This window comes from Lygodium microphyllum, chromosome 2 (assembly GCF_053477565.2).
Source record: "Lygodium microphyllum isolate KBCC chromosome 2, Lygodium_microphyllum_v1.1.10, whole genome shotgun sequence".
Taxonomy (NCBI): domain Eukaryota; kingdom Viridiplantae; phylum Streptophyta; class Polypodiopsida; order Schizaeales; family Lygodiaceae; genus Lygodium; species Lygodium microphyllum.
In genome coordinates this window covers 14,459,120-14,479,864 of record NC_141136.1, presented here as the reverse complement: position 1 = coordinate 14,479,864, position 20,745 = coordinate 14,459,120, and the positions used below count along the sequence as shown (strand labels likewise).

Sequence of the window (20,745 nt, the reverse complement as noted above, 5' to 3'; positions counted from 1 at the left end):
CCAACCCTGCACGCTGAGCAAAACCCTTGGCAACAAGCCTAGCTTTATGCTTGTCCAAGGAACCATCTGCAAGATATTTGGTCCTAAAGACCCATTTCACACCAATCACCTTCCGTTTCGCGGGACGCGGAACAAGCTCCCACGTATGGTTTCGCTCGATGGAATCGAGCTCGGCCTGCATAGCCTGTCTCCAAATATCCTGTGCAAGAGCTGTGAGAGTGCGCTGCGGAAGAGGAAATACGAACACGGAGGGAGAGAGAGAGAGAAAGCAGAAAATAAGGAAGAGAAATCTGCACTGACTGAAATGAATGCTGAATACACTAAAATGGACTGATCAGTCCCTGCACGTAGCCCGAAGCGTCAGTGAGGACACCAGATCAGGCTGATGATGATGGCAGCACCACCACGGAGGAGGAGTGTCGGAATCTGCAAGAAGACAAGTGACCAAGTGGGGAGGGGGGCTGCCAATAAATAGGCAACGGACAAACCCTAACCCTAACCCTAAAATGGGTGCAAACCCTAAAAGTGCCCTAAAATGGGCGCCCCACCACAGTGACCAAAAAATGGCCGGGCAGCCAGTGGCTGCCCACTAAAAGAGGCCAAAAAGAAATACACAACCTAAGACAGCCAGTCGAGAGTGACTAGCCTCCCCCATCATAACACATGACAGACATGTCAGAGCTCCTAATGTCCTCGTCTGACTCAGACTGAGGCTCACAGGCAGGAGGTGACAAGGCATGACAAACATGACTGCTAACACCCCCTCTCAGATCCTGGATGTGGCTGAAGGCCAAGGGAGAAACGGATCCTGAGGTGGCAAGAGGAATGCCAAGGTCGATGAAGTCCGTCGGTGTAGACTGCCGCTGAAGGAGCTCCTCACGATCCTGGAAAGCCCCCTCTAAAACACTAGGGGCCAGGGAATCCACAGCCACATCACCAAGATCGTCCCCCTCTGAAAGGGATGGGGGGTACGAGGGAACCACCGGAGGAGAAGGTGGGGGATGGGAAGGAACCTGTGGAATAGAAGGTGCACAAGCGGGAACGGGTGTAGCAATAGACTGCCGCGGAGGACCCTGCATCAAAGAAGGGGAATGGAGCCTATAAAGCCCGCTCTCCTGCCAACCTGTAGATAAGACGGCTCCTGTAAGAGAATCCTCAATAACAACGGCATGCTCGGTGAAGATCACTCGTGTGCCAAGCCTCATAAGGCCATAAACTGAGAGGAGGGGAAGGCCCAAATCCAGAACATGTAGGGCCTGTGAAAAGAAGCTCGTAGGTCGGTCTGTAAACAAAGGCAATGTGCCAACACCACTAATAGGCACCGATAAAAGGTCACCAACAATGACTGAACCCTCTGATGGACGGAGATCCTGTAACAAATCACCTCAGGGAGTCATATGACTCGAAGCACCACTGTCCACTAACCAAGGCTGCGCAGAAGACACTGCAGCCACGGAAGAAGGATCCTCCTCCAAAACATGGATATGAAGGAACACTGACTCATGGGTAACAGCAGGTGTAGAGGTAGAAGAAGGCTCCAATGTAGATCCACCCTTTGCTCCCGGACAAAGGTGAGGGTACTTCTTCCAGCATTTCTCCTTGGGATGTGTCCCTTTCCCACAGTGTGGGCACTTCGGTCTCTCTGAATCTGAGTCAGAGCCTGAAGAACTGTCCTTCTGCTTAGCCTTTGACTTCTTCTTCTTCTTCTGCTCTAGTGGAGTCGGATCCACTAGCACTGACCTCTCTGAGTCGCTCGTCATGCTCCAAGACAAGCGGGGATAGCTCCTCCCATAGAAGCTTCTCACGGGTCCTCGATGTAAGAAGGCTGGTGTAGAAGACATCAAACCGAGGCGATGGCAGCTGAGTCAAAAGAATCATCGCCATATCCTCAGACGATATCATACGACCGAGGGATGCAAGCTCATCCCTCATATCCTGTAATCTGTTGATATGGTCCTTCATGGAAGGACTATCATCAATAGCGAGCATCCGCAACTTCTTTTCAAGAGATATCCGGTGGGCAAACGTCTTCTGTTGATAGAGAGACGCTAGCTTCTGCCACACGTCCGCTACAGTCTTCAACCTGTGAACATAAACAAGGACAGAATCCTACAAACTCAGAAAGAGGAAAGATCGGGCTCTAGAATTGAGCCGATCCCATAAGGCTGCGCGATCCATAGATGTCCCATCTGCGGGATCCACCATAGGCCGGGGAGTAGGAACAGAAACAAGCTCCCAAAGATCGAAGGAGTCCAAGATACACTCCACCTTGCAGGACCATAGAGAAAAGTTGGAGCCATCCAACCGGTCCTCTTTGGGCAGCTGAGGAAGTACGGGTACCTGTACAGGGGGTACCAAAGGCTGCATCGTCGGCCCACTGGAAGGGGATCGCCAAGATACATGAATAGAAGGGGGACGCGAACGAGGAATAGACTCCGTAGGACGATCCTCGCGATAGAAATCACGCCTCCGTTCAGATGAATGTCGAGACAAAAGCTCATCATCTGAGTCATCAAAACCTGTAAACTGATGAGAAGACATCTTCGATATCTGCAAACACCAAAACACAACAAGGGAAGGTTGCCGGTGCCGAAACACAAACACCAGAAGCTCCTGAGCTGGCCGCCTTGCGCAGAACGCAAGGATGATATCAAACGCAAATGCTGACGATGCAATCACCACAGAAAAACAGCCGCCTGCCTGAAAACGCAGCCTGGGAATAAGTCGCCAGCAGGAAAAGAGCTGCCGGACGATGGAACAACAGCCAGAACAGCAAGGCGCAGGCTGGAGGAGTGTCGCCCAGCTGTTGGAGGGCCGCCCAGGCTGAAAACACAAGCAGGAAGAGGTGGGTGATGACGTGGCAGCCACTGGAGAAGGCGCCAGCAGCAAACGCAAATATGTTGACACCAAAACAGGCCACCTTGATCAAGGAGATGGTGCAGAAGGTGACGCCTCAGCTGTTGGAGACGTCTTGACCAGCAAACGCAAAGTTGTGGGTGTTCTCCCGCGTAAAACTCAGCTCCGTGTACTCTCCTTCGGCTCTGATACCATGTGAGAGTGCGCTGCGGAAGAGGAAATACGAACACGGAGGGAGAGAGAGAGAGAGAGAAAGCAGAAAATAAGGAAGAGAAATCTGCACTGACTGAAATGAATGCTGAATACACTGAAGTGGACTGATCAGTCCCTGCACGTAGCCCGAAGCGTCAGTGAGGACACCAGATCAGGCTGATGATGATGGCAGCACCACCACGGAGGAGGAGTGTCGGAATCTGCAAGAAGACAAGTGACCAAGTGGGGAGGGGGGCTGCCAATAAATAGGCAACGGACAAACCCTAACCCTAACCCTAAAATGGGCGCAAACCCTAAAAGTGCCCTAAAATGGGCGCCCCACCACAGTGACCAAAAAATGGCCGGGCAGCCAATGGCTGCCCACTAAAAGAGGCCAAAAAGAAATACACAACCTAAGACAGCCAGTCGAGAGTGACTAGCCTCCCCCATCATAACACATGACAGACATGTCAGAGCTCCTAATGTCCTCGTCTGACTCAGACTGAGGCTCACAGGCAGGAGATGACAAGGCATGACAAACATGACTGCTAACAAGAGCCTCCTCCACAGTGGAAGGCTCGGAATCCTGAAGAATCTGTGACATAAGAGCATAGTTCACACATAGTGAACTGTCCCGCTGGGCCTGTAAACGTGCTGATCGACGTGGACCTGAAGAAGAAGCAGGAAAGTGAGTAACACCTGAATCCTGCATGAGCCGGCGATACCATAAAGGAATCCTGAGAGACTCCTGCTGCTGTGAGGGAGACCAGGGGGCATCCGGAACCTGTAAAGCACCCATATCGGAGAGGGACTCCCCCTCACCGAGTGAAGGTAGATCCTCCGCATCTGAAGAAGGCTGTATATCCCGTGAAGATCCCGAAGTGGCGGTAGAAGAGCTCGTAGAAGACGAAGGCACATCCACCAAAGGGGAAAGGGAAGCCGAAGGAGGAGGAATAGGGGGGGTGCTAAGGGGCATCCTGGAAGGAAGGGAAGGGAGAGAAGGTGGGGGGGGGGGGGGGGGGGGGGGGTCCGTCGAGGATGAAGAACCATCTGTAATAGAACCATCAATCGGATCCTCAGAGGCCGAAGCCTCATCAAAGATCACATCCCTGCTCACCTCAATCGTCCGCGTCGTCGGGTCATAGAGCCGATATCCCTTCGTGGTCGTACTATAACCAACGAAGATAAGCTTTCGCGACTTAGAGTCGAACTTCGTCTTCCTCTTCTTCTTGTCCACATGGACAAAAGCATCGCACCCAAAGATGCGAAAATGGGACACGGAAGGCTTCTTTCCAAAGAAAGCCTCATACAGAGTCATGTCCTGTAATGCCGAAGTCGGAGAGCGGTTGCGAATATGCACCGCTGTAGCCACCGCCTCACCCCAAAGGAAATGAGGAAGACTCCTATGCTCCAGCATAGATCGGGCCATCTCAAGCATGGTCCAATTCGCACGCTCCACCACACCATTCTCTGATGGTGTGTTCGGATGGGAATACTCCACCCGAATACCATGATCCCTGCAAAACTGAGAGAAAAGGTGAGAAGTGAACTCGCCACCGTGATCAGCTCGAACACCACGAACCTTGGAAGTTGTTTGGGTCTCCACAAACACCTGCCACTCATAGAAACGGGAGTACGCCTCACTCTTGTACTCCAAGAAATAAGGCCACACATAACGACTAAAGTCGTCCACAATCAGCATCAAATACTTGGCCTTCCCAAGGGAGGCCGTGCCCATCGGTCCGCAAGGGTCGGTATGAACCAACTCAAGCGGAGAAGTAGCCCGCCTAGAAGCAACCTGCGGGTGAGGCTACCGGTGCTGCTTGCCCCTCAAGCAGCTAGGGCACAAAGTGTGAAGAGGAGGGAAATCAGGAAGTCCCTCCACCATCTTCCTCCTAGAAGCCCGGCGAAGAGAATCAAGGTTCAAATGACCATACCGAGCATGCCAAAGCAGCCCGAGCTCATGGGAAGTCCGCGCAGCCAAGGCTGTGAGCGTATAAAGCCCACCCTCCTGTGTACCTGTCCAAAGAGCATCACCTGTAGAAGCATCCTCCACTATGACTGCATCCTGTGTAAAAATGACTCGGGTACCTAACTGAGTAAGGCCATGCACAGATAATAGGTTAAAGCCCAAATCAGGGACATAGAGAACTTTGGCTGAGGAAGACCGCCTGTCAGAAAACATAGGTAAAGTCCCCACGCCTCGAACAGGAACTGTAGAATTGTCACCAATGGTGACTGTACCCCCTTTGGAACAAAGATCCTGAAGCCAATCCTGACGGAAGGTCATATGTGAAGATGCGCCACTGTCGACGAGCCAAGGCTTCTCCTGAGTGGTAGAAGCTAGGGCAGTGTCTTCCTCAACAAAGAGATGCACAAACGCAGATTCTGTTGTGGCTGGGGCCGCCTTCGAGTCCTTCTCCTTAGGCTTCAAATGGGGATACTTCTGCCAACACTTCTCCTCGAGATGAGTGCCCTTCCCACAATGGGGACATTTGGGCTTCTTCTCCTTCGCATCCTTCTTGTCCTCCTCCTTCTTGTCCTTGGCCTTCTCCTTCTTTTGTTTCTTCTTCTTGCTGCCACCTGTGCCGGCCGTAAATGCCTTGGTGGAGCCACTGGCTCCCACCTCTTTGAGTCGCTTGTCATGCTCCAAGACAAGCGGGGAAAGCTCCTCCCATAGGAGTGTCTCACGGGTCCTCGAAGTGATGAGGCTGGTGTAGAAGACATCATAACGGGGTGATGGCAGCTGAGTCAACAGAATCATCGCCATATCCTCAGACGACCAAGAGAGACTAGCTCGCCTCGCATATCCTCCATCTTCGTGATGTGCTCATTCATGGAAGAAGAACCATCAAGACTGAGCATCCGCAACTTCTTCTCCAGGGAAATCTTGTGAGCAAATGTCTTGTGCTGATACAAAGACGCAAGCTTTGTCCACAATTCCGCCGCAGTCTGTAACCTGTGAACATGTACAAGAACAGAATCATGTAGACTCATAAAAAGAAAGGAACGGGCTCGAGAGTTGAGCCTATCCCATAAGGCTGCACGGTCCATAGAAGTGCCATCGGACGAATCCACGGGGGGTCGAACGATGGGCGAAGAAACAAGCTCCCAAAGGTCAAAGGTATCAAGGATGCAAGCCACCTTGCAGGACCATAGGGAGTAGTTGGAACCATCCAACTTATCTTCCTTCGGAAAGGAAGGGAGAATTGGCACCTGGATAGAGGGAATCAAGGAAGGCATCCGCACATCTGAAGCAGTCTTCACTGAAGAAACTTTCGCAGTAGATGGAACCCTCTGAGATGCATGGACTAAAGAAGGACGAGTGCGAAGAGGTTCTTCCCGATGTCGAACGTCACGACAATCCCGCCTCCGCTCAAAGGAATGATGAGAGAGAAGCTCATCCTCTGAGTCTTCAAAGCCTGAAAACTGGTAAGACATCTTCCAATCTGCAAAATACCAAAGAAAGTTGTGCCACTGTCGAAATAGGACCAGCAATGTGGTCACCAACCACCAAGACGCAGGCAGAGAGTGCCTACAAACACTTGGATCTGCAAAACGCAAGAATACTGATGTCGAACACCAGAGAAGAGACCACCAGCACCAGGAAACAGCCCGGACAGAGGTCTCCAGCAGGAAAAGAGCCGCCTGAGGTGGAAGCGACCTACAGAACAGCAAAACGCAGCCTGTAGGGAGGTCGCCCAGCAGCAGGAGAGGCCGCCTGGTGGAAAACGCAGGGTTGCTGCGTCGCTGGATGACGTGGCAGCCTCTGCAGTCAGCATGGGCAGCAAACGCAGGCTGTACAGCCTCTTGATGAAGTCGCCTGGCTGTGGTTGATTTGTTGGCAGCAGCAGTAAGGTATTTCTCTCCTGAAGGTGTGTCCTCCGTGCTCTCAATCAGGCTCTGATACCAGGTGAGAGTGCGCAACGGAAGAAGAACACGAACACGGAGGAGAGGAGAGAGAAAGCAAAGAATGAAGGAAGAAAGTCTGCACTGACTGAGATGAATGCTGAATACACTGGAATGGACAGAACAGTCCCTGCACGCAGCCCGGAGCGTCAGTGAGGGAACCAGGACAGACTGGAAGCAGTGGCAGCACCAATGCCGGAGACGGAGACGGAGACGGAGGGAGCAGTGCTGTACCTGCAGAGAACAATGCTGGACTGACTGGGGGGGCTGCTATAAATAGCCCCCAGGCCAGCAAACTGGCCGACCAGCCAAACTGGCCGACCTGGCCAGATTTGGCCGACCAGCCAGATCTGGCCGACTTTGGCCAGATCTGGCCGACTGCCCAGAAAAATGGGCAGTCTGGACAAAAACAGCCCAGTTTGGGCTGTAACAAACCCAGGACTGCATGCTAACTAGGGCAGCCACAAAAATGTCCTGACAGAGCTCCTCTGTCTCCTGTCAGACTCTGACAGGAGCTCACAACCAGGAGATGACAGACTGAGACTGAAGAAGAGAAAGCTAACAGAAGGCTGGTTACAGAAACCCTGGGATCTAGTACAGACCAATATTTCTAAACTTGTTGGGGAGATCGGGTTGTCAATCAATGTAAGTACCCAATAGAATTTGCATTATTGCATAGTTGTATGAGGCCTTGGCATGTGTCATAGTCGAAGTGTTAAGTAAATTTTGCATAGAATCGCTTAGTTCACAAGGGGGAGAGCAAAGGTGCGATGGAAACGTTATCGCGACTATTCCTGCAATGTTTGGGAAAGAATACCATTGTTTTCGTTGGTTAATCGAACAACACTCTAAATGCTTTTACAATCAACAAATTGTTGGATTGTAGTTTGAATGATTATTCCAAGTGCTTGTGATTATTGGAAAATTCATGGTGGGGGTCTATGATGACAAGTTGCCATGGGGATAAAGGAATGTCTTCTTGGAAAATCATGTTAGGGCTAATTGCCTTGATTGTGCTTGATTCTTAATTGGATTAATTAAGGAATGATATTTTGCACGGGTCGATCATCTCCAAGGTCACGCTCCGTTTCAACCCGAGAGGGCACTACTCGATTCACGGGCCAAAGGTCGAGTGGTGAAAAGGCCATCCACAAAAATTGTCTCTCACTCCTGGATCGCTTGGGGTTAGTGGAGCTCTGGACACCCCTTGCCGAGTCCAGGATGAAGTTGTAGACCGTCGTGAGCCTTACGTCTAGGGCATTGGAAGATCCTATTCTAGATAAAGGATAGAATTTGTGGTGCCATGTGATTTGGACCAATTACTTCTGCAGGGCAGAAGGGGATATATAATTCTCCTATATGGGCAAGAGACAAAGATTAACTTGAGATAAGTTAAGGAACTTGTTTAAACTGGCCTGTCAAAGGATTGCTTGCTCTGTATTCGTGTTTGTGAAATAAATTACACGAACGAACACTGTTCTTAAAAGGCTTAATTAATGAAGCTAACTTTAAATGTTACACATAAATGTGATAGGACCTAATTAGAAAACTAAAGAATGCTTACCGAGAGAAGCGGATGGGCAACTAAAGAATGCCTACCAAGGAAAGCGGGTGGGCGAAACCCCTGACGGGTCCGTCGTACGGTAGGGTGGTCCCAAAGAACTGGGAGGCTTTTCACAAGGTTTTTACCGACCCTTAGAAGTTGTTAGGTTAGAACCCGGAATCGTGCAGTTTTAGGGGACTGAAATGGGACTATCCCCTACGGGCAGAGAATTTGAGCGCATCCCTCTCCTTTCCCATTCTCTTTGAACCAAGTGCGGCATGGGTCTACTTTGGCTTGGGTATCTTTATGTAAAGTAGAATGTCCAAGACCCGACGCTAAAATGTTGTCAAGAGACCTTGATCCCTAGGAACCAAAATTTCCAACCGCGAACATTCCATTGCGAGGCAGACTCGAGAAACCCTAGGTGACAAACCCCGTGACATTCCATGGGAGTGCCGAGCGGCGTCGCTTAGACTCGTCTCTCGATAGACCACTAAAAACGTGCTTGGACAACCGATAGGCAAGCACGTTACAATCCTCTCTAGGGTGAACATTCAGGCTCCCTTGGTAAGATAACCATTGCCTCTGAAGTTTTGGTAGGTCACTAGGCAACCAACATACATCCTTTGCCCGATGCCTTACATGCTTTGAGGTGGAGCACCTTGGAAAAAAGAAAAAAAAAGTTACTTAGGCTTGTTTGCAATCCCTTTCTTGTTCCAATTTTGAACTTGAGAGGGAGTGTTGAGCTAAATTGTCATTAGCCTTCATTAAACAGCCCCAAAACTTAAGTTAGTTAATGAATTTTAATCATTTCTTTTAAATGAGCGGTTCAAAAGAGTTTCAATGTCCCACATCTAAACCCTAATTTGGAAGGCCCCAAGCTTTCTATAAATAGACAGCCTGCCCTCCCATTTAGTCCAATCTTGTTTTTGGAGTTTGTAAGTGCCAGAGCTTTGCTACCCACAACCATTCATGTAGGACATCTCAGTTGAAGCTGCCCCAATCTATCTTGGTGTCTGTTTTTAGTTGCCTTCTCCCTGATCTCTCCTCCTACAGCCATCACCAGCTGATCCAGCCCCTTCATATGTTGTGTTTACTACTACGACCAGCCCCAAGCTGCATTTGCTACTCTAGAGGCCCCCTCCAACTATTGGTGACATCCCACAAGCATGTGTTTGCTGGCTATCACGCTTCATTTATTATGTTGTTCTGCATTCTCTCTCCTAGAGTTGTCTAGCCTATCGCCTACACTCCAACTGTGTTTTTGGCTTTTCTCTCTCCTCTACTTGTCTAACACTCATCTGACATCAACACTACTGCATTTGCTGCTACTAGACGTCTTTGGAGGCTAGCTTGCTGCATTTCGAGATCTGTCGAAGTACAACACACTCCAACTCATTACCTCTACCTCGGTCCTCAAAGCACGAGGTTGAGGTAAAATTTTCATTCACTACATAGTGCGGTTGCTGCATGAGCATTGTATTATTCAGATCCATTCATTTTAGATTATTCACTATGGTTATTGTCTCTAAGTTACCCTAACCCCAACTATGTTCTATTATCAATCTATGCTTTGTCGTACGACTGTATTTGTGTTTTCTGCATACTGCTCTATTCTATGCAACACTTTTAGCTTGATCTAGACTCTCCACATCTGAGTTTGCAATCGCTGATCACATTGGGAGGCTTGCATGCTGTGTTTTGAGATTCATACATAGTACAACACACACTCCAGCTCATACTTTCTACCCCAGTCCTTTAGAGAGACGAGTTTGAGGCTTTGTATTCGCTCGGCATAGTCTATTTACTGCATTGAGAATTGTCTATATTCTTTCTTCATTCATCTTCTATGTTCATTTTCTTTGAGTTCCCTAACCCTCTAAGTTCTATTATTAGTTTGTGCTTTGTTACAATTGTGTTTGTGCTTTACATAGTTCTTAGGCTGCATTGATTGCATTTAGTGGATTGACTCCCTGCATTTTGATACCCAACATCTGTGTTTTCAAGTTTTACATCATCTCATGGTTGACAACATTCTACACTTCTTTAATGCATTTCTAAAGAGGTCCTCCTAGCTGTTACCTCTTGTCAAACAACTTCAGATGTGTTGGAGAAGTTATAGATAATATATAAGGCTCCATCATCCATGCGAGCTATGACTCTGTTTGGCTCCAACAAATGAAGTTCAAGGTGAAGGATACTATTCTATTTTTTCTCCTTCATGTTACACAAGTGAGGGTCCCAAGATCAACCTCAACACATGCAATCCACTCTTCCAAAGGCTATCTTGTGGGGACTATCACCAGGTGGTGATACTTTTTGCAATTGCTTTCCTTATCTACTTATATAAATATTTTATTTTTCTTTTCTTTAGTTGTTGTTGGTCTTTACCCCCAGAGTTCTCTTGGATTAAGCTGGAATCTTTGCATGGCCAAAAATCCCTAAAATTTAAGGAGTTATTATTTTTGGACCCCAGAATCTGTTCACGTCATTATCTTCATTTTTCCACAAGGATTAATTCTCTGGTCTGTGCTGAGGTCAAATTTTGCACCGATCATGGAGAATTTTAGACCAGAAGGTTTAAACGGGAAAATTGTTACACGTATGTCATGTGTCACAATTTGGGCGCAAATTCCCAAAATAGAGAGAGAGCATTTAAAAAACACGTAATAGACAGGAGGGACAGATCTGAGTGTGAAGTTTTTAGGAGTTGAGGGCAAATTGCTGCAAGTACATCACCTATGGAAAGTACTTCGTCTCTGACTCATGTATGGAGGTAGAGCTTGCTCCCTCTAGTCAACTCTCTCTCTATTTTCAAATGCTCTTCTGCTAAGGTCAGAGCCTCAATGTCCAGGTTCAGGAGCAGTTGATTGCTTCTCCAATGTAGGAACTAAAGAAAGTGATGACCATGCCACACAGGAATAGTGTTTTCAGCTCTGATTTAGTGCTATTTGTGGGACTGTTTCACTGTTGGAATGATCCCAAGGTCAAAGGGTTTGTAGTCCAACTAGTATGGAGCAGAACTCGAATGGAATAAGGCAGAGAATAGGTCAAGAAACATGTGAAATACAGAGTTCTGCATATTGCAATTCTACACTTGAATGGGATGTTATTCTAGATATGCTGTATTGTCCTTATGCAGCTGAAATTTACTCAGAAAATATAAAAGCCAACTATTCACAGGTTTTGTACTTTGGAACATTTCTTCTTTTTTTTTGTAACCTTCCATCTTTTAATTGATAAAGAAATATCGAGAGGGGCACCGGTCTTCGGGACCAATCTGGTGTTGAGCGAGGGAGTGAGGTCTCTATTTGTGTGTGTGTGTGAAAAGACCATGTATTAATTGAAGGGACTACCACTTTATGTGAGTCATAGACCGGTTTCAGGGACTATGCTCTTTAAGTTCCCTCTAGGGTTTGATGGCATAGCCAGTGCTCTATGCACCTAGACATCATCAACACTACTTTACTCGTGTCCTCCATGCTACTTGAGCGTGAGGTGGCTTCATGATTACAAGGGAGGCTTCCATCCCCACATGGTGGGGCATTTAGAGCTTCAAAGAGGAGTGACATGAAGAAGAAGACAAAGGCTTAATGCTATCATTGTGGCCTGCTGGGACACCTTCGCAAGGATTAATGCACATCACATATGCACCTCACATATGTACATTTGATTAATGCTTAAGCCAAATGCTAAGCAAAGCATTAAAAATACATGTCCCCCTGACAACCACCCTAAATCAAAGAAGCTCGAGTTAGTGGATACTAATGAGCTTCAAGAGTTGTTAGTGTCAAAATAAGTGGTGTCACAAGTACGAGGAGGGTACATGGAGGAAAGAGCTCCAATATTTGCTCAAGTTTAATAGTTACCCCATGCACAAGGTAATATGGTTGAATAAGTCTAAGTTTGGTAATGACTCTTTGCCTTTGCTTCAAATCTATCAAGCAATAATGCAACTGAGGATAGCCGCAATTCTAATGGGAAAAAATGCAATGCACCTAGGCACTACCCACATATGCATGCTCATATACCAAGTAGGCAATGGGACAAGTGAGAAGAGTCATGAATACAAACACCTGCAAATTGTGTTTGACAGTTCATGATGGTAGCAATTCATGATCAGCAATTCGCAATGGACAATAGGTCACAATGGCAATCAATTTAAGGGTGTTGCCAACAAAAAGAAAAATGCTAACATCAATTATGTTGATGATGTGGCATTCAAAAGTTGGCTAGATAAAGGCAATGTTTTTGAAGTGTCAAGCTGCCACAATCATAAATCCTCATGAAGGGGAAGTCTTGGCAACTACAAGAAGCATCATGGCTAGAGCGAGATCAACAAACATATCTTCTATTTCACCTTCCATTAGCGCCTAGGCCCTACCACAAGCAAGCATGTGGTGTGGAATAGTTATCCCAATTCAAATAGAGAGGCAAGTTCGAGGGAAAGATGAGAAGTGAGCTTGTTTATGCCGAGGCTCTTGAAGTAGATATTTTTACAAGTCACTATTAATTGTTGTATTAAAGCTGTGAGGACCTCTTCCCTCTTTCTTGGGTTCTCCCATCTTCTATTGAGTTGTACAATCAAGATTGTTAGTCTTACACTTCTGAAAGTTAACACGCGTGCTCAATCTCTATGAAAGTGTGTCAAGGATACATATGTTTGTGACAAAAAACCTTCAAAGTTACCAACTAAAAGAACAACTTATTCATTTTAGGCTTGAACAATTAAGGACCTAACCTTTCCAAGCAAGTTAAAAAACTTATTGATTTCGAAGAGTCAACTTGAGAAGGCTTGCAAGACCATCAAAGATTATGAGTTTATCAAGTATGTGATGCAAAAGCTTCCTTCAATGGTCAAATGAAGTTGCCTAAACCTTCCTAGATCTATAGCATGTTGTGAAAGGATATAGCTTCTTTGAGAATGAAGGGGCCCTTGGGTCTTCCAGAAGCAAAAAAAGGAAGTTGTGGGAACCACCACAATTAGTATAGAGAAGGCCAAGGAAGCCACCACCGCCACGTGGCTATTGTGGTCAAAAGGTCCATATCTACATAGAATGCTACCAGTGTAAGAATGAAGAGTGCATTCGGCCTTATTAGAGTGGATCATGTTGTGAACAAGGAGCTTTTGATGGACAAGATCATCTCTACTCTATCTATTTAAATACACCTTCAAAATGTGCTTTCCTCTGTATCCTTGAGGCAAATTGAGAGATTGAGTACCCACTCATGGAGATAAGTTGCGGTATCAACTTTATGCAAAGGCCCCACATTTCAAATGATAATTGGATAGTAGATAATAATGCTACCTATCACATATGTAAGTACTGCTTTTCGTTTAACCACATCTTCTTTCCACAAGATGATCATAGGGAAGCCCAACACATTGGTCTAATAGGTGAAAACGACAATTTGGTGGAGTCACACCATCATTAGATCTGCTACATCTAGAAATTCTTTATGTTTCAAAGGTTATTATTGTCAATTGCATTAGCTTTCCCGCCTAAGAAAGAACTTCTACTTTGATGAGGATTAGAAGCAGAACATAGACTTGCAAGCATGTTCACTTATTGCTAGTGGCTAGATGAAGGAGGCTTAACTGACTCACTCTAATGGACAAGAAGGAGTCAGTTTTCTATCAAATGCTATATTCTAATGGTGGATCCACCTAAGATATCCATGCATTGGCTTCAATGATGTTGCTATCTCTCATATTCTCAATTGAGCCTCTTTATTATCTCTCAAGAGTTGGTTGTCACAACTCTTCCTCTACTAAAGGATTGCAAGGCTGTCTAGAAGGCTTGGTTGGAGGAGGGATAGCTTCCATGCATCAGCCCCTTCCTTCCATTTCAGCTAGGCACACTTGAAAAAAGTGATTCAAGCAAACATTATCAAGCATACAAAGTGATTCAAGCATACTCGGTGAACATGGAGTACACCAGCTCAACCACTTGGCACAAAGATGGCCTTCTATGGAGTGTACCCAATTCATGCACAATTCTCCCATGGTTTGAGATATATGACTAGTCAAATCTGCACCTCATCCCACCACCTATGTGTGGAGGCAGCTAGACATGAAACAAGAGCAATAGCGGCACAGACCCAATAGAGTTCATGCATGCTAGCAATGTCATCTAGAGGCCAAGATAGAGAAGCACCAAATTTTCTCATCTTATATAAGAGCACAGATAGATCTTATTGCCCCTTCCAGGATGGTTTTGGTCCACTTTCCTACATCATAGAGTTACCTACTAACCACAAGAACTCCTTGGCAAGAGCACCAGGTTCCAGCAGTACAAGCCATAGAGGGTACCGACCTGAAACAAATACATTTTACACCTACATTTTTAATGTCCTACAGCAGAGTTCATAGAAAGATGCATGGTCACAATCATTTATGAATGGGCCCTTAAGTCAGATGCTCCACACGCATAGCAGGCAGCTTAAAAGTGATCCAATGCAGTATTTAATCCCCAATGGAACCGCAAAGAGCAGTGAAATTGATTCAGAATAGTTCAGCCTTATATAATATTTCCCTCAAATCACTGATTTTTTTGTAATGAGGCCATATATTAAGTGAAATTCTACACCCCATAAGAGGCCAGTCAGCTCAGAGTGAGCTTTTGAGCTTACATATAACCACTGGTTTTGAATACTCGAAGCGTCAACCATTTCAATCATGTAAAAGCCAACTTTCGATTTCCTCCGGAAAACATAAATGGCATATACACGCAGTCTGCAGACACAAGCTTTGAAAAAGAAATGAGAAAAAGGAACACAGAAGTGTCTACCTGGAAGAAGGAACATGCTGTCACGTGTAGAAGGATGAACAGAGACTCCCCTCCGCGTGTTGGAGATACAGCATCTGCTGCTCAAGGTCGTCAAGTGATGGAAGAAGGGAGACGACGAGGAAAGGCGACAGCGCAGGGAAGCAGTGCAGGACGAGGAGTGATGCCATGACGAAGCGGCCGAGGAGGACGAAAACGTGGTAGTAAGAAACCGCATCGTCGTGCACTCTCCTCTCCTCTCCTCCCTTACACTAGGCTACCAACGTGATTGGGATCGGATCACACTGTGTGTAGGCAGTAGGCCATTCTAACTAAAAACCAAGCCGATAAGGCACCTTTGAAGCTACGTTTGATTCTCAAATGGCGGACGCCCAACCCCCGATCGACATGCAATTTTAGAAACTCGGCAAATCTTTATACATCAAAACACATTTTGCAAAAAAGTAAAAATTAATATATATTTTTTTATTACTTACAAATACAAAAAATGCATCTTTGTCTGTCACTTTATAAACTGGACAAGGGAGACTCCTTAGTCTTATAAGAAGCCTCCCATTTCTCTGGGACCACCTTGTCGTAGGATGGACCCATCGAGCAACTAAGTACAATTAACTTCCCTTGATACATGCATTTTGCAAACTCCATCTTTTGAATATGTGAAAAAAGGCTTATCCCTTCTCATGACCTATTCTCGTACATCATAGCATGGGCCTAATGTATCTCACGTGAGAATCAAAGCAAGCATCTATCAATTTAGAAATATGTTACTTACGACCAGAACCGTAATTGGATTGACAATGATGTCTTCATCTGAAGCTTCGTTGCTAGTTGTAGGATTGCCATCCGCACGCGACATTCTTTGCTTGGAGTCCATCGTCCGCAAGTAGACTTAAGAGATTAAGAATGCGGAATATATTCGAGATGGGAGAGTGTAAGAGAATATGGCTAAGTTGAGGATCGAGATAGAGGGAATTGAGCTAACTCTCTCCCTTGCAACCCCTCGGGGTAGCTATTCTCTCTCTCTCTCTCTCTCTCTCTCTCTCTCTCTCTCTCTCTCTCTCTCAGGGATATCATTCTCTCTATCTCTCTCTTGCAGCCTCTCGAGGTTTCCTTATGCTCCTTGTGCCTCCCCATGACTCATATTTATAATGAATTAGAGAAGAGGGGATGAGACTGAGAACAAGAGTTCTTGGTGGAGGGACTCTTGGAAAACTTAGTGATTTGATGCTTAACTCATAAATCTGATGATTTCATTGGCTCCAAAAGGGGGGGTAAAACCCCCCGACACTTAATTGAAAAGCTTTCAAATCACTCCTTCTTTCTCTCCTTGTTCAAAGTGATGTCTACTGCCTGTAAACTGCGATCGCGGTGCGCACGATTTTGCCAATCGCTCTCTTTATCTTTTTTTTCTTTTTATAAAATCTCCAAAACTAACTAAAACATCACTTGTCTTTTCTTTTAAATGACATCCAGTTCTATCTTTTTAGGATAATATCTAAATTATACTAGGTTTTTTTGCCCAAAATTCTAATATTTTCGGACCATCCATACTATACACCTTAACACTAATAATTAATATGGTTCATAACTCTCGTTCGCATTGTAACTTCAGTGAAAGGTGGCTACGGTCCTTGTCAATCCGAGAAAAATAACGGATTTATGACTCTCGATTTTTTAAAAATATATTTTAATTAAATAAAAATTGTTAGCTATTAACGTTAGTTAGTTTTTACCTTAGTTAGTCTTTAATTAGTAATCTTGCTAACTTATTAATTGACTAACTAACCTTTGAACTAACCAACTAACTTTTATCGCATGGAAATATTACAGGTCCAAAGCTAGATAAGGAGTTTACATGTTTAGTAGGTAAACAACTGGTCATGTCCTCTTCACTATGTGTGCCCAACTCTTACAGAAGTACTTTGATTAGTTAATAATTGCAAAGTGGGCATCTCCCATTTGGTATGTAACTGACTCACGTATCAAAAAAAATTGCTAAAAAACAGTTGTTGATTTTGTATGCATGTATGGGACATTAAGATTTGGTATACTTGTATGGAACACTTTGATTCTACCAAATAAATTGCAAGAAATGGCATCATATTACAGAACAAGTTCGCTAATCCTATTATTATTAAAGCAAAAGCTACCTACCACTAAAGTGGTTACACACTAAGTCATAGATGCCCAACCCTTATTCAAAGGTGGACATGCATTTTTTGAATTTGGGTGTAAACATGAGCACAAAACCTTTACACACCAAAATGATGCACTTTGTAAAAGCGTGAAAATTAATAAGTGTATAGTCTTTTTACGAATTAACTACACATGCAAGAAGTGCACCCTTGTCTCTCACTTTGTAACATGGATAGGAGAGACTCCCTATCTAAAAGTGAGTGGGGAGCTTATTAATATAGCAAAGTACACAATTGGTCATGTCCTTCCAATGTGTAAAAGAGAGTAGATGCCAACCTCTAAATAAACACGTTGATTTTTTAACAACTAACAAAGTGGGCATCCTCACTTGGTATGTTATTAGCCTAAGCCTTGAAAAGGTTCGCTCATCCTACATGTCATCCTTCTGATGTGTAAAGGAGAGTAGATGCTGACCTCTAAATAAACACTTTGATTGGTTAACAACTAGCAAAGTGGGCATCCTCACTTGGTATGTTACTAGCTTAAGCCTTGAAAAGGTTCACTTATCCTACGTGTCATCCTTACTTGGTATGTTACCAACCTAAGCCTTAAAAAGGTTCACTCATCCTACGTGTCAAAGTAGACAATGTAAAGCAAAGAATTAAAAGACATGTATTTATCATTATTTTCAACAAGAAGAACACATACACAATGGTTGCCTTAACTAAGAGATGAGACAATTTGTTGATATCTAACTGCAAATTTTGTCCTTTAGGGCTTTTTCACAGTGATCTTTGGCATATGAGGTTATTTTGGCCTCCATTTTGAACTTGCAAGTGGCCCCAACATCAATTTTTGGGTATATTGTAGTTTCAGATGTGTCCATTGTTTACATGTGTACATGTCTTGGATTTTGAATCTATAAGATTTTAGCTGTTTGTTGGGTTGCACACGCAAAAGGCATTTCCATACAAATTATAGATTGCACTTATTGTTGTGCAATCACTTAAAATGATTGTATGTTTAGTTGTGATGCACCCAATATTAGCTTCCTTGCAAATTGCAGTTTTTTGCAAAGTTTTTCTATTTGGTCAAAATGTCTGACAACTTTAACTAGATTGTCAATGAGAAGCTTAATAATAACAATTATCTTACATGAAAGTTCAGGATGATAAAATTCTTGAAGGGCAAAGGTGTTTGGAATTACATTGAAGGAGACATGGCAATACACGTGAAGTTCCTACACAAAATGCTACTATATAACAATCAAAAGCTAAGAAAGATAGGGAGCAGACACAGAGTAAAGTTATGTATTGACTATTTGTCAGTGTTACAAATAGCATGATGGGCTATTTGCATGAATCTGAAACCGCCACTATTGCATGAAAGAAATTGGCAAGGTTGTTTAAAATAAATACAAAGGTTGTAGTCCACTCAATGTCTATGAATGACTGCTAACTTTTTTTTTCCATAGCCACACTCTTATGCTCATCAATCCCATTTGCATTCTACGCATTATTATACCAGCTACTCATTTCATAAAAAACAACATCCTTGCTAACTCTTAGCTCGCTTGTAACAGGGTTATAATATCTATATCCCTTTTGCTTAAGAGAATATCCAACAAGTACATATTTTATGCTTTGGGATCCAATTTACTATGTATCTCATCAAGAATATGCACATAAGGAATACATCTAAATACTTTCAGATGGGATAGATTTGGCTTTCTACCCATAGACTTCTCTTCAAGTGTCATAACATGTACAACAGTTGTGGGTGTTGTGTTTATAATGTATACAGCAGTAGCAACTACTTCAACCCAATAGTAATGAGAAGATTCTTTCTGAGATTAACGCACAATCCACCTATATAATATGCTTGTTTTTTCGCTCAACAACTCCATTTTGCTATGGAGTATATCTACATGTATATTGCCTATGTATAACTTTTTTTTGCAATAAATAAAAAAAATCTTTGGAGAGATATTGTCCCCCTCCATCCGATCTTAGGTATTTAATATGCTGCCATGACTCCTTCTCAACCAAAGCCTTAAAGCTTTTAAAGTGAGTAAACACCCTCACTTTTGTTACGCATGAAGTAAACCCATACTTTGCGAGTATGATCATCAATGAAGGAAACATAATACATGCAACCACTCAAAGTTGCAGTCTTTGTAGAACCCTATACATTAGAAGGTATTAATTCGAGTGGCTTCTTACATATATACTTTTCATGTGGAAATGTGTTTCTTGCTTGCTTTCCAAGTTGACATGCTTCGCATGCTTTATGCATCCCACCAACTCTAAACTTAGTCAAGCCATCCACAATTTGTTTTGACTACATATATTTTAGTTGTTGCAAATTCACATGACCAATTCTCTTATGCCAAATTTCCAATATCAACTACAATACTTGAACCTTTGTGTAAACATGACAACATCCATTTCAGACAGACTTACATAAAGTAAACAATTTGCCAACATGTTTTTCTTTTGCAATCAACTTGCAATCATTTTTTAGATCTTCTACATAACAACCATCAGACATGAACCAAACCTGTAATCCCTATTCTACCATCTGACCAATAGAAATCAAAATTTTGTAATATTTGTTACATGCAACATATCAACGAAGTACTTCATTTTTCCATCCTATATACTCAAAGGAACATTTTCACATGAGTAATAGGGTGAGTTGTATTATCCTATGTCTTCACATGGCCCGCAGACTCTGGATTGTGCATCTCTCTAAACCACTCTCCATGAGAAGTCATGTGGTTAGAGGCACCTAAATCTACATACCATGCATCATTCTTTGATGAACCATCAACAACCACGGTATTCATAAAGTGCTACGTAACAAACAATTGTTCACTTCTATCATCATTGTTTCTAGTACTAGATGTATAGTTATCTTGTTGCTTTTTCCCATTTCTAATTTCAGTCTTCTTTTTGAAGCAATTTTTAGAAATGTGACATTTTTTACCACAATGCTAGCATTCTCTATTATCACTAGAATTTTACAGCCTATTAGAATCTGCATTTTGTCCTCTTTGGCTCCCCCTTCCTTGGGATTGTCCTCCTCTATTTTGTTGTGCATCATAACCTTGACCACAACACCACCACCTTGGCCTCTGCCATGACCTCTATCTCTGCTAGTAGTAGAGTAAAAAACATGTTTAAACTTGTTCTTTCTTTGAGAAGAAGTGGAATCCAAGCCAAGGTTCTTCTTCTTAAGTATCAGTATAGAAATCAAGTTTGCAAAATCAAGGATACCATCCCTCGTATTCATAGATGACCTAAAGCTCTTATATTCATC

At 44.1% G+C, this 20,745-nt stretch overlaps 1 protein-coding gene across 1 annotated transcript in view; it reads right to left on the bottom strand.

The window, feature by feature from the left end:
- Positions 1-15,637, bottom strand: part of HRS1 (Histidyl-tRNA synthetase 1) — a 108,222-nt gene extending 92,585 nt beyond the window's left edge. Inside the window, exon 1 of the mRNA XM_087691253.1 lies at positions 15,292-15,637. Coding sequence (XP_087547379.1) covers positions 15,292-15,505 — 214 coding nt within the window. The 5' untranslated portion in view covers positions 15,506-15,637. The remainder of the gene's footprint in view (positions 1-15,291) is intronic.
- Positions 15,638-20,745: the final 5,108 nt, after the last annotated feature.